General features: G+C 40.7%; 1 protein-coding gene across 3 annotated transcripts; it reads right to left on the bottom strand.

The window, feature by feature from the left end:
* Nucleotides 1-356: 356 nt before the first annotated feature.
* LOC139607456 (uncharacterized) lies at nt 357-6,270 on the bottom strand. 3 transcript variants are annotated; one of them, XM_071460327.1, is made up of 5 exons: nt 5,721-6,270; nt 4,553-4,639; nt 3,221-3,391; nt 1,447-1,617; nt 357-1,257 (listed from the first exon to the last, which is right to left on the bottom strand). In XM_071460327.1, the coding sequence occupies exons 1-5, from the start codon at nt 5,727-5,729 to the stop codon at nt 1,057-1,059; spliced, it is 639 nt and encodes a 212-aa protein (XP_071316428.1). In that variant the 5' UTR covers nt 5,730-6,270; the 3' UTR covers nt 357-1,056. The 3 variants fall into 3 exon arrangements, with proteins under 3 accessions (XP_071316428.1, XP_071316429.1, XP_071316430.1); XM_071460328.1 differs by lacking the exon at nt 5,721-6,270 and adding an exon at nt 5,018-5,149; XM_071460329.1 differs by lacking the exon at nt 5,721-6,270 and adding an exon at nt 5,004-5,139.
* Between the last annotated feature and the right edge of the window lie 8,070 nt (nt 6,271-14,340).

The raw sequence follows: 14,340 nt of genomic DNA, 5'->3' as shown, positions 1-14,340 counted from the left end.
TAGTTTGTTAGTTTTTTTATGTAATTCTAAATTTGAAGATTATGGTGATCTTGTAACATTAAAATAAAACGTGTTTAATTTTTTGTCGCTCAAAATATGTCACAACCGCCGATGTGGGATACCGGCCGGCATGCGATTTATTGAGCTTTTCAACCCCCCGTAATTTTGTTTTCTCTGTAGCAGTTCATTGATTTCATAAATGCAACACACTATAGTTTTTTTTATACATAGCATAAAGGTAAAAAACGATATATATAAAGTGTTATCTTCATCTTAGATGTCAAAAGGGTTTTGTGGCTCCCAGTGTTTTCTTTTCTGTGGGAAACGGGTCCAAATGGCTCTCTGAGTGTTTAAGGTTGCCGACCCCTGGTTTAAAGGGAAACTTAACAACTAATACCAAATGGAATTTATCTACAAACTAAAAGATTTTTCTTTTTAAAAAAAAAAAAAAAAAAAAGGAAACTTAACAACTAGTAAGAAATGAAAGAGTTAAAACGTATATACAAACTAAGAGGAAATTAAAGATCTCTACCAACTAAAAGATTTTTTTATTTAAAAAAAAAAAGGAAACTTAACTTATAAGAAACTAAGATGAAACAGAAGATTTTTTTTTGTTTTTTTGTTTTTTTTTGGGGAAAGAGGAAACGTATCTACTAGCTCAAAAAAGGCAAGACTTATCTACAAAAAAAAAAGTATCTATTTACAGAGGAAGAACTTAGAAACTTATCTACAGACTTAGCAGTTAAACTAAACCTAAAATAAACCACTTATACTTAAACTTTTTTTTGAGAATGGACAAATATTTTTTGAAGAAGAAATCTTATCTACAAGCTATCTTAAAAAAATATGAGTTTCACATAAAAAAGGAAACTTAACAACTAGGAAACAGATTTTTTTTTTTTTTTTTTGGAGAAAGGAAACTTATTTGCAAGATAAAAACAGTTAACAATTATTTACAGACTATATGTCTGTGTGTGTGTGTGTGTGTGTGTGTGTCTGTGTGTGTGTGTGTGTGTGTGGTACTGCTACTGGCGGGTCCAGCCATGAAGCTACTACTCACTCCTCCCGGCGGAATGGAGAGTAATATGGAGAGTCTCTTACCAAGGCGTTCAACATCCCAATCACAGCATTCAAACGAGGGCGTGGGAGACGCCCGGGTTGGGGGCCGTACGCACTAGGTAAGGACATGGCACCATCCATAGGCTCCTGGAGGGCTCTGGGCTGGAGCTCCTGCTGCCTTTCTCCTGCTGTTCTTTCCTGAACATTTTAGAGAGACAGAGTAGAGGAGGAGAAAGGTCAGACTGGTTGAGCTACACTCTTTTGACTGATGCAGCAGAGAGGGAAAAATGTTTGTAGAGACCATCGAGCTCAGATACAATCTTCTGACCAAGAGAAAAACACGAGACAGGTGAAATCCAACACTCATATGTACATTTTGGCACTCACCTCCAGCTGGACCCCTTCCAGTCTGGCCTGTGGGGCTGAGGTGGAGGGCTGAGGGCTGGGGCTCCGGTCCAACAGGTCAGGCGTGGCCTGACGGAGCCTTCTCTCTGGAGGCTCCTCGAGGGCTCTGGAGGGGCTCTCCTGCTCCCTCTGTCTCTTCCTGCTCTCAGCAGCCTGTTGGAGAGATGGACAGAGGGAGGAGGTGAGGGACCAGGTCAGAACAGTCCAGTTCTGATCCTCTCAGACTGCTGCTGCACAGCAGACGGCACATGCAGTGTTTCATGAGGTCAGATACTGACTCATGAGATCACAAGATGTGTCATTTACCACCTCGGCCAAACAATGACCTGCTACAGCCCACTCCACAGAGCCCCCACTGACAGCAGTGATAAAGGAAATCAGACATGTAACACTCCAGCACAAACCTCCACTCCACACTTCTACCCACAACTATCATCATGCAAACACACCCACCGGTGAACAGCAGCGACACGTCAAATTCACTGATCAGACAGACCAGACTGATCGCACGGACCGAGGCGGAACCAAACAATATATCATCATCCGGGCGCACACGAAGACCTGCAAGAAGACAAACAACCAGTGCGTCAGCTGACTGCAGCACATGCAACCAGTGGGACTGAAGACAGATGTTACAGCTGTTCAGCAACAGGACCAACAGGATGTGAGAGACAGCAGCTGAAGCTCCTCATGCAACATACGAGATGGTCCTTTATCCTCCTCCCCTTGTCATTGATGATGAAACTCTTACCTTTACGTCATCTCTCTGCTGAACAAGGTGGAGGGCAGAGAGCTGAGATACACTTCCACAGAGACTTCAGTATTCAGGGTGCAGACTTCCTGGCAGGAACTGTTGGACACTCTCAGGATGGGACACAGAGATGATCTGCCTCCCACCATATCTCCAGCAGAGGGCGCTTCATACTCACATCTAAGCCTCACATGATGAGGCATCACAGGTCAGCAGTGCCTTAACCAGTGGGATGGAGGTCAGAGGCTCTGCCAGATTATCTAATATCTCCACTGACCTCCAGTAAAACCATAACTGATGCCTTTCAGACCAAATGATACAACTGTTTTATGTATAGAAAAAAGGAAATAGTTCACAGTTCACCATCTGTAGGGACATTTTGTTCATAATTAAAATCCAACATGAAACAAACTTGAAATCAAAAGGCAGCTGATGCACCACAGTCAAACAAGTCCACTGTCCAAACGTCTTTATATGTTCTTGAGGGTTATTCACTAGAAAGAAATCAGGGCTCCTGCTGCCTCTTTTGCTCTGTAAAAGACCTCTGTAATAGATCCTCCCAGGTGCATGCTGGTCCTACACCTGTCTGTCTATGTTGTTTCATTTATTACTCTTTATAGTTATTTACCTCAAATTTTGTTGTTCAAGGACTTAAGACAACTTAAGAGGTGATGATTTCGAACTTTTCAACCTGTTACACACTGTAATTCGTCATGTTCTCTTTGTCCTAGCATCACAAACATGACAGTTTTCTGCCACATGTGGTTGTGAGTGTTGATTTTCTCTCATGAACATTTTATAATATGGAGCTAGTATTCCCTGAACATTTCAGAGAGACTAGAGGAGGAGAAAGGTCAGACTGGTTGAGCTACACCCTTTTGACTGATGCAGCAGAGAGGGAAAAATGTTTGTGGAGACCATCGAGCTCAGATACAATCTTCTGACCAAGAGAAAAACACGAGACAGGTGAAAACCAACACTCATATGTACATTTTGGGCACTCACCTCCAGCTGGACCCCTTCCAGTCTGGCCTGTGGGGCTGAGGTGGAGGGCTGAGGGCTGGGGCTCCGGTCTGACAGGTCAGGCGCTGCCTGACGGAGCCTTCTCTCCGGAGGCTCCTCGAGGGCTCTGGAGGGGCTCTCCTGCTCCCTCTGTCTCTTCCTGCTCTCAGCAGCCTGTTGGAGAGATGGACAGAGGGAGGAGGTGAGGGACCAGGTCAGAACAGTCCAGTTCTGATCCTCTCAGACTGCTGCTGTAACATCCGCGGATTCAGTCTGTGTTTCTTCTCTGACTCAATGAATAACTGCATTTCATCCAAAATGGCTTCTGTTGCTGACCTGGGTATCACACCGCTCTGATTTAATATAAAACTTTGCTGTGCCGAAATAACTAACTTAATCATTTGTAGTTTGTCTCTCAGCAATAGCGGGAGCCACTGCAGCACATCCTATAATAAGTTAATAAATTACTCCTGGTGGACGTCCAAAAGCTGCAGGGTTTCCCACAGTTTTGGAGATCTTAGACCACATTATCAATCAAATACTTCCTCCGTTACATCATAAAAATGAAAACAATTTATGAATTAAAATATGAAGCTTTGAGGAAAAACAGCAGAGGAGTTGTTGCACACAGCAGACGGCACATGCAGTGTTTCATGAGATACAAGAGAGATCACAAAATGTATCATTTACCACCTCGGCCAAACAATGACCTGCTACAGCCCACTCCACAGAGCCCCCACTGACAGCAGTGATAAAGGAAATCAGACATGTAACACTCCAGCACAAACCTCCACTCCACACTTCTGCCCACAACTATCATCATGCAAACACACCCACCGGTGAACAGCAGCGACACGTCAAATTCACTGATCAGACAGACCAGACTGATCGCACGGACCGAGGCGGAACCAAACAATATATCATCATCTGGGCGCACACGAAGACCTGCAAGAAGACAAACAACCAGTGCGTCAGCTGACTGCAGCACATGCAACCAGTGGGACTGAAGACAGATGTTACAGCTGTTCAGCAACAGGACCAACAGGATGTGAGAGACAGCAGCTGAAGCTCCTCATGCAACATACAAGATGGTCCTTTATCCTCCTCCCCTTGTCATTGATGATGAAACTCTTACCTTTACATTATCACGTCACATTATCTGCTGTTATCACTGAGGTTATGGGCATTTATATATTAATTGTATATAAAACGGTACACAAAGCTAAAGATCATATTCCAAATATTATCTCAGATCAGTGCAAACTTATAGCAAATGTACCAGGACACAAACTTTTACTGTCTAGAGCACAGGACAGCTAAAGAAAGGTGTTTTACCCTGTTGGTGTCGGTGCTGCTCTGGCTCCTGCTGGACTCTGTCCGCCAGTAGTTATGGTCATGGAGGTGACGAGGCACATCACACATCTGTAAGCATTAACATACAGTTTAGGACAAGAGACACTGAGAAAAATGGCTCACTGTCGTTTCACTTAATTAGAAAAATCTTTTCTACTTTGTATGTAAATGTTGGTTCTTTATCTCTTTCCTTTTTAGTTGATCTACTTTTTATGTATTTATTGCTGTAATATCACATTAAACTTGACGCAGCAACTGAAGCAATAACAAAAAAGGATACACTCAGGCTTGGACAACCCCCCAAGTGGTAAAAACAAAAGGTCGGGTGGGGGTCTTACACATCTTTCTCACCTGTAATTGTAAATATTACAATATATTTCCCATAATCATTCCGAGAAAAATCTTGTAGGTTAATGCGATTTCAGACACTCACAAAGTGGACCGTACCATGTCTTCACGTTAGTCTAACTTCTTGTCTACCTTCCTCACTCCATCGGCTCACACGGGTTAGACTGGACCGGAGTTGAGCTCCCGATATCATATCACACTTGTATTTTATTTTTTAAATCTCGCACAAAAGCTAATAGCATATTATACAGCCTCTGACAGCGAGAATAGCACTATTTGGCACTCAAAAAATAATTTTGTTCTGTGGTAAGTTTGAAATCGCTGCGCAGTAAGACACTGACAGCGCACAGACAGAGCAGAAGCGACTTCTTCAGACCATCAGAGCAAAGTATGGATGCTGCTCCTCTCTCTGTTCGCAGACGGGTGTGAATGACTGACCATGCTTACGCCGATGCTGTCTCTTGGTTAAATACGTTTTAAAAATATAAACGAGCAATTGAGGCTGAATGCACGCCTGTGCAATATACAATACTTTATTTTTGCCCAAAGTAAACATGTAAAAACTGCATTGTGCAGGGTTAGTCATGTCTTCACATTTCAGTTGTCTACACCAGAGACTTTAATATTTAATGTTTTACATCACGTTACTGAAAAAACTTGACTCTGCATGAAAGTCACTCTCGCGATATCGCGAACATTAGGATGAACTGGGGCGAACATTCGAGGCCTAAAATGGCCGAGGCCTCGAAAAAAAGGCTTGAAAAAAGTCGTTTAAATTATCTTAAAGCCCTTAAATTCTCACATTTTCCATGATAAAACTGTGACAGGTGTCAATAGTCGTCCACGTGGCTCCTTTTTCCGTCGGTGGCTTCTCAGGTTTTCCAGAAATCGTCGAGTAAGAGTTTTTAGTTGCCAATCTCGTCTTCAGTGTCGCAGACTAAAATGGTGGATTTCGAACGACTTTCTTAAATATATAGGCTCTCCATAGCAACCAGCGTCATATGTCAGCACGCAGACCAGCTGACAAACTGGCAATTTGAGTATTATTTATTAATTATTAGTATTAATTAGTATTTGATTAATTTAAGGAAGTATTATTTTTATTGAAAATTATGACACTGTAAAATAAAATACTGTGTACTTATTCACTCAACATTCCTTTAGTAATATCTATATATTCTTAGAAATAATAAATTAAAATGTATTATTATAGTAGCAGTACTAGTAGCAATAGTAGTAGTAGCATTTATTTTATATATATTTTGCCTATTATTTTATATCTAGATACCATAAATAAAGTTGGATTGTAAATGATTGTGGCTTTGATAAACAAGCCAAACTCAGTTTATAATTCTTGATATTTTAAAGGTTTCCTCGCTGAATATCCAGTAATCAACAAATCCGCATTGCTTCTGAACTTGCTGGGCCTGATTCCAGCACCTGAATCCGGATTCGGTTCAGTTCATTCACCCAAAAGACTTTTGAATGAATCGTTCGCGGGCCAGTGAGTGTTGGCAGGTGAGTACAAACCTGTGGCTTATTAGGAGTGTCACTTCCAGCCAAGCCTAGCTTGACTGTAGTAAACACACCAAATTTTCCTTTGCTGGAAAAAATGTAACAAAATAAATACTAAGGGTCCGTTTTTCTTGTATTTATTACGCTTATTACAGTCAAATTCAGTGGATTAGTTTCTAATATTTTCAGGAACTGTTTTCAGTTTTCATTCACGCTTTGGTGCCTCATACCATATCGTATCCGGCACGTTACTAAGGTAATATAAACCAAAATGTTTTATATTTGGAGAGATTCCCATCGATTTACTTCAGGACTCTAGCTGCTGCAATATGTTGGATGAGCCAGGACAATGCTCTGACAAGTAAACACACCATGTAGTTTTAAGTATTTCAGTCAATGCTGAATTAATCCCTGAAAGTGTGGCTCAAGATGAGAACGTCAAGCCAAACTTTATTGAGAAAAATGCAGTTTAATGTTTCTTTGCTAATCGGCAAAGCTGTACCAAAAGGTACATTTTTACTGTGGAGGTTTTAGCAATCATTATTGTCCTGTTATATTCGGCATATATTATTTTAAATTTAATGTCAATATTAGTGAGGTCCAGCACTAATGCTCAATTTAGTCTGTATTCCTCATATGAGAAGGTGGCACCCTGTGGCAGACACAGACAAGAAAATAATTTTGAGGTAAGAAAGTTTTTTTTACTTTATTTAATATTGTGATAGCATTGGCTGCTTTGTAGTTCAACTCTTAAGTCATGTTTATTGTGCGTCTGTGTAAATGACTTTAATGCTAGTTATCAGTGCTAATGTTTTAGCTGTTAGCTGTAAGGTAAGCTAGTTCATGGCTACAAAAGTCTGGGTTAGTTGTAATTGCAATACACAGACACAAAGACACACACACACACACACACACTCACACACACACACACACACACACACACACCAGTTATGTTAAAAAATCACTTAAATGTTGAATAAAAATCGTTAAGTATGAAGTTTTTGTCATAATCTTTATATCATGATGTTACCTTTCACCCCAGAATATGTTAAAAGTATGGGGTGAATCATACCATTTCTCTTCTTGTGTTTTAGGCTGAACCATGCATTTTCTACCTGTGTTGCAGAGATAACACCTGCAACATTTAACAGCAGACATGTGTAACTAGTTTGTATTACGTTTTTAACACACTGGCTCAAAATACAGACAGAAACCATCCCAGGTCTCCCCTACCTAAAAATATGTGTCCATATACTGTACATTGGATTGTCTGACTTTATGCATGTAGGCTACTGGACTGACGTCAAGTTTTGCTGGGTGTGTTTATGTCCAGGGTAACGGACAGATTTTTAGACAAAATGATCACTTCGACTATTACTTTCCAATTCTTTCAGGAAAGATGGAAACATAGGGCTCAATGACACAGCACTAAAATCCATCAGGAATGTGGGTGAAGTTACCTCGCTGACTGTCTACCCAGCTGTAGAAAACAAGCTAGCACTTCAGTATGGAGGCTGTGTTCAGGCGTGGACTTTGACAGTCACTCCACGTGAGCATGCTAGTTTCATCCTTATTTGATATTTTACTCAATAGTTAAAGAACTCTTGAACGTCCAATGAATGACACTAAGGTACATCTCACATAACATGCATCAAACTGCAACTTTGTACAGTTGGATGGGGATGATAGATTTTTATACACACATTTTCATACATCCCTCTTTGTGTGTGTTTTGACTGCTGTCCCTCATCCTCTCTTCAGGGCTTCCTTGACTCGTTGAATCCCACTGAGGTGTTTGCGTGTGAAAACGACTCATTATTCTTCCACCAGGATGAAAACTTCTTTCTTACTTTTGGTGAGATTATTTGGTTGTGTGTACACACTGGTTAGTTGTGTTTGTTTTTCGCCTGAGAGCTACTTTGATAAAATAAAAGGGGCTGAGAGCTCCTTATATCTTATATTACTGGTTACATTTATTCACATATCAGATCAAAACACTCAAATGTTGATCTCCAAACCAAATCAGATGAATAAGATCATTTAACAAGTCATCAAATATCAATATCCAAAGCTCACATTTTGTACCAAAAACATCTGAAACTCACATCAGTGTCAATTTTTGAGTCAAAAATCTGATTCAGTCAAACCTGAACACACAGACATGATAACACTCTGCAAATAAATCTGCTTAGAAATCAGAGAAAAAAGAAGGTCCTCAGGCAGTGATCCAGTGATGGTTGGCAGTACGTCCAATGGTACAGAACAAACAGGAACTTTAAGTAGATACTTTACTTAATTTTCCAAAATATAAACAAACATGGGCTAAAAAAAAAGGGCTCAAGTTGAAGCCCAGAGCTGAACTCACTGTTGTAAAAGTTAAGTTTACATCTGAATCTGTTATCCAGAAGAGCTTCTATCACTGCGTGTCACCTACAGCATATCAGATGTAGAAAAACCTGTCTGTGTGACTCATTTTCATAACTGACAGATAATGATTTGGTGTTGGGGGGGTTGATTTAGTTGCATTTAGTTGAAAATTATGTTGCTTAGAGTTTGCACTATGCATCCATGGTTTTTACAGACTATATTCTCTGAACCTTTGGCTGAGCTGCTCTAAAACAAGGGGTGAGCTCCTGGTAGCTCAAGAGCCACATGTTGGAGACCCCTGTATTAAAAACTAAAACCCTGTTGGCCTGCACAGTTTTTTCACAGAGATATTTCACCAGTGGTTGATCAGACTGATATTGAAATACAGTGAATTCATGGTTCAAAGGATGAATCCTAATGTGTCTGGTGACCTTTGACCTTTTGTTTAGCACCACCATTGGCCCAAAATGCTAAGATATCTCAATCTACTCTGGTATTAACTTTACTTGCTTATGTCATTATCCTTGTCATAAACACAGTCGTCCCAGCAAATGTGTTTATCGCATGGTTTAACATTTCTTTTAATTCATGTCTCTGCAGCTCTTTTTCTCTCAACACTCTGCGTCCCCCAGTCGAGCTCAAGACCAGGAGACCTCCTATGCTGCTGGGTCTCCTGGGTGGAGAAGAGTCCACCCACTCCATCCACAATCACAACGGCTTCACAGCTCTGGACTCCTGCAGCCTCTGTCTGACCTGTGTGGAGACTGCAGGTACTCACTCCGTCATCTCCCTCTCTGCTCTTCCTGGTATGGACTGCTGTTTGGGTCAATTAGCAGACTTGCTTAAAGGGCCAGTTCACACAAATGAAAACAACAGTATTTCTCACGTATACCTGTGCAGACACTTAGCTCAGTTCTGGTTTGATTTGTCCAGATTTTGAGGTATGTCTTAAATGTTTACACCCAGGCCATCCTGTCTTTTTAAAGATCAATCAATTTGTTTTGAAATTTGGGTGAACCAAAACTTTTAGCAAGTTTCATGTCTCTACAATTTATTTTACATATCATAGTAAAGTGAACTGACTGCGTGGAAGATTTAAAAAAAGGTGTTGGGATTCAGCTGCAGTTGTCCTCTTGGGTGTTGTTGTCACAAGTGAAAGTTTTGCAAATACATTTCAGATTCTCATTTTTCTACCAGACCCAGACGTTCCCAAGGACTTTGAGATAACGTCATGGAATAGCAGCAGCATATTGTTGGCCAGGGACTGCCCTGAGAACCACAACTATGCTCTCCTCCTCCTGACCACCTTCTACCTCAACAGCACAGACCACATCACAGAGGAGGTGCCCCCCTGGTTCAAGGAGGGCAGCTTCGACTTCACCCTGTCTGACCTGCAGCCCTGAAGCAGGGTGAAGTTTGACCTACAGACTGGCAGGCAGGGACGGAGCCTCGCTACAGCAAGATGGTCGTGAATGATGGGAACTCTGGTGAATCCTGGACAGACTGATGAACTGACTAAATGAACTTTGAGCGCTTTGTAAGTTGATATTGAACTTGAATATCTTGCATCACTGATTGAAAGTGCTCATATGCACAGTTACTGTACAGTCTGTGAAATAATTTTCTTTACACATTTTATTCTTCAGGTATTTTTCATTTACTCTGTTTTTTCATTCTTTATTTTGGAGCAGCAGTTTATATTAGAAAACACACATCAGGAAAAGGCACTTTACTTTCCTGTACCGTCCACAGTTTTTGAACATTAAAAAAATTTGTACACTTTGGGAGCGGTAAAGTACACACAAGAACAACAAAATGTCTGAGGGGGGTCTGGAAGAAAATATAATAAAACTAAATAAAATAAAATAACAAATAAGCTCAAAGTAAAATAACATTACAGGGTCAATCATTCAATATTTCCACCAAATCTGCCTTTATGGGCCTTACATATTTGATCTCATTTTCTCTGTCTTAAAGCAAAACTATGGAACTTTTTAGAGAAGAAACAATACAACATTTCTTTTTAATACAAATTAAAAGTAGAAACACTGAGCAATAAAATGCACCAGTCCCCAAGTTTAAACCTGCAGGGGATTTGAAGATGCAGCTTTTCTTGGTCAAGCATGACCAGTAGCTTATGGAGGCTAATTAGCTAATCTAAGCAAAATGTAGGTTGATCATTGCCTTTATTCTTATGTTGCTGTGACACTATATTTTAGCATGTTCATTATCTTGTAATTGTCATGTGTGGCCACAGTGGTTGTCTCACTTGAAAAATTGCTGGCCCTTGAAAGTGATTTGCTGAACCCTAGAATTAGAGCTGAGCAATATGCGATATTGCGATTGCAATATGAGTCACGATTTCGGTTGAAATGGTTATTTTTATTTTTCACTGAAAAAAATATAATAATGATGATGATGTGATTTTTTTTTGTTGGGATCTGTACCAAACATTTTCCTTTATGTCTGCAGAATAGGGTTTGTTGGCTGGCTTGTTTCTGTAGCACCACAATTCTTCATTTGTGTAACCTATGTTGTGACATATTGTCAAAAAAAAACTGGACCTCCTGCGATTTGGATATTGCACTTGTCCATATTGAGATTTTGATCATATTTGGAGTACAGTTTTGTTTACTTGCACTAATGTGTGAAATAACCAGTTTACTGAGCACAAGGCACATGTAGCTGCAACAGTTCACGCCAGAAAATTACTCACATTTGAAGAGAGCATCAGCTCCAAGTAAAACTGAGAAAATTTGGTCGCTGCAACAGCAAAGAACAGACTGTATCATGCACAACATGTGAACATTTAAATGAAAAGGATTCCCGTTGTTTTAACGGCCCTTCTGATTTGAGTCATTTCTATTGTTTTTTTTTCATTAGCTCTTGTGAGGAAGGACGTGCAGAAAACAAACAGTATTCATTAGTTCAAAGGTAAGACAAACATTTATTTATTGTTGTTGAATTTTTTTTAAGATTTCCACAATTGAACTTGTGAAGAGTCGTTCAGAGAAGACTGTAGGACTCCTCAGTTTGCTCCAGAGTCTGGGCCTTGCGTCAGACATTGTAACACCAACAACTACACCCTGAGGTGGGATGTGAAAACGGGGCGCTGCAGGGCACCACCCCACACACCAGCTACACTGTCAGGGGGCTGCTGCCGTGCCAACAGTACCAGGCTGAGGTGGAGGAGCTGTGTGGAGATGGCATGCTCATTTTAAGTTTTAAAATGAGGTGTGGTCAGGGACATTGTCGGCACATTGCTATCTTGAGACAGTGGAAAGTGACTGTCTGAAGTCAGTGGTGCAGCATTTCACTTATTTTAAGACACATTTTCAAGAGAGTAAAATGCTCCTACATCAGCAGACAGCACATACAGCACGCTGTTGCACACAAGCAAGTTGTATATTACGCCCAAAACACTCACACAACAGACTTAGTACATCCGTTTTGAACCATGTGCCTGCAGCAGCGATTGTTTTTTTTCCCTGCCAATATTATAGCAAAAGTTATAAGGACATGCCCGAAATGCATTTGCGCAACGTGCTTCAGACCGTGGTGCACTTTGGGTCTTTAAATAGAGACTAAGAGTCTACAACCAGCAGCAGCCCCATCTGAGCAGCTCTGTGAGGCTGTACTTCAGCACAATCCTGCAATGCTCTGTGTGCTGATGTTGAGCAGTTTGTCGTGTTCACCATCTTAGTTTTGTGTATTAGTTTGCTAACATCCAATAATGACAGGGGGACCAGATGTCCCCGTCCTCTGGGGACAGTCCCTGTTTTTGGTGGCCTTTCCCTGGAAATGTCTCTGTTTTTAATTGTGAATTAAAAAACAGGGTGGAGACAAAGACCAGGCAGCAGAAAGACAGACATCTCACGTTGTGTTTGTTTTGGTCAGCAGAGGGGGCTGACTGCTCACTGTAGCAGCTTCACAATACTCTACTACTAATCATGTGCTATCCTAGTTTAAGAGCAAACTGTTGTGTAAAACTCAACCAGAAACCTGTAGTACAGTACAACAGTTACCATGGTCAAAGTGCATGAGAACTGTCCCCCTTTTTTATTTCATTGATAGAAATATTGGATATTTCAATAATATATTCACCACCAAGCTGGAAATATTTTCATTTCAGAAATCTGGTTGCCTTAAGTTACACTGAAACAAAAAAGTAAAGTGTCAGTGTACATTTGACTGAGAGGAACTCAGTTCCTTCTACCGGGGATAAATGATCGTTTGATTAACGTTCTTAACATTGTTTTAGCACAAAGATTCACAAACATTTTGATGCCTGTGTTCATAGGGCTTGACAAAAGGTCCAGTATTCAATGAAGTCAATTATATTTCAGATGAGTCTATAAATACAAAACCCTAATAAAAAACCAGCGTGATACATGTTTAAGACAAGCCTGGCAGACCCGATGGTCCCATCTTCACTCACCTGGATGAAATGATGAGTTGATAGATTTTTGAAATATGGAGGCTCCTAAAGTAGTCAACCAAGTTGAATCAGCACATATTTACATGTTACCTCGTTTCAAATTGAGTACCTCTGATAGGCCTTTACAACTCACTGCAAGTAAGGCACAGGTGTAAATATTTCTGCTTCCTGGGGACCATCGTCACACAGGACCTCAAGGGGGAGCTGACCATCAGCTCCCTCGTTAAGAAAACCCTGCAGAGGATGTACTTCCTGCAGCAGTTGAAAAAGTTCAACCTGCCAAGGATGGTGGTGAACTTCTACACCTCCATCACGGAGTCTATCGTCACCTCCTCCATCACCACCTGGTACAGTGCTGCCACTCCCGAGGACAAGAGCAGACTGCAGCGTATCATTCGCTCTGCTGAAGCAGTGATTGGCTGCAACCTGCCATCCCTCCAGGACTTGTACACCTCCAGGACCCTGAGGTGTGAAGGAAAGATTGTAGCTGGCCCCTCCCAGCCCGCTACTCCCCTATGGCAGGAGGCTGCAGTCCATCAGTAGCAAAATCTCTCTCCACAGGAACATCTGCAGCCTCATTAACAAGGCTGGAGGCCCCACTGCCACTAACACCTATTATTTATGACAACTATTGCACACTCCCCAAGTCTTTGTATATATTTATATTTTTCTGTAATATTTTTTCACATCTTCCACAAATTTTCTATTTATGTTTAAGTGATCTGTAGTTTTATCTTTGTTTACATTTCTTCTTTCTTACTATGTTTACTGGTTTGCATTAAAACAAATTCCTTGTATGTCTTGTACTAGTCAATATGTTGAGAGAGTAGATTGTTTTTGTTGCCTTTAGGATATAATTTATGTATAAAACCTTTGTTGTGTCTTACAAATAAATCTACAGCAGGAAGAGCCTCATAGGTCATACTATGTATTTTACCTTCATCACAAATATGTATGCTGTACATGCAGTATCGTCATTAACATGGTTTAAGGAGACACAGTAGGATTATTTTAGTAAAGGGGGTGGGAGTGGGGAGGAGGGGAGGGGGGGTTCTGTTCTTTTGTATTGACTAGATTCAATTTTATGTATTAACATTCTTTA

Source organism: Trachinotus anak, unplaced genomic scaffold, assembly GCF_046630095.1.
Source record: "Trachinotus anak isolate AG129_WGS33_773 ecotype Australia unplaced genomic scaffold, CSIRO_AGI_Tana_v1 ptg000024l, whole genome shotgun sequence".
NCBI lineage: Eukaryota > Metazoa > Chordata > Actinopteri > Carangiformes > Carangidae > Trachinotus > Trachinotus anak.
The sequence above is the reverse complement of the archived record's forward strand: the minus strand, read 5'-3'. Positions and strand labels throughout refer to the sequence as shown.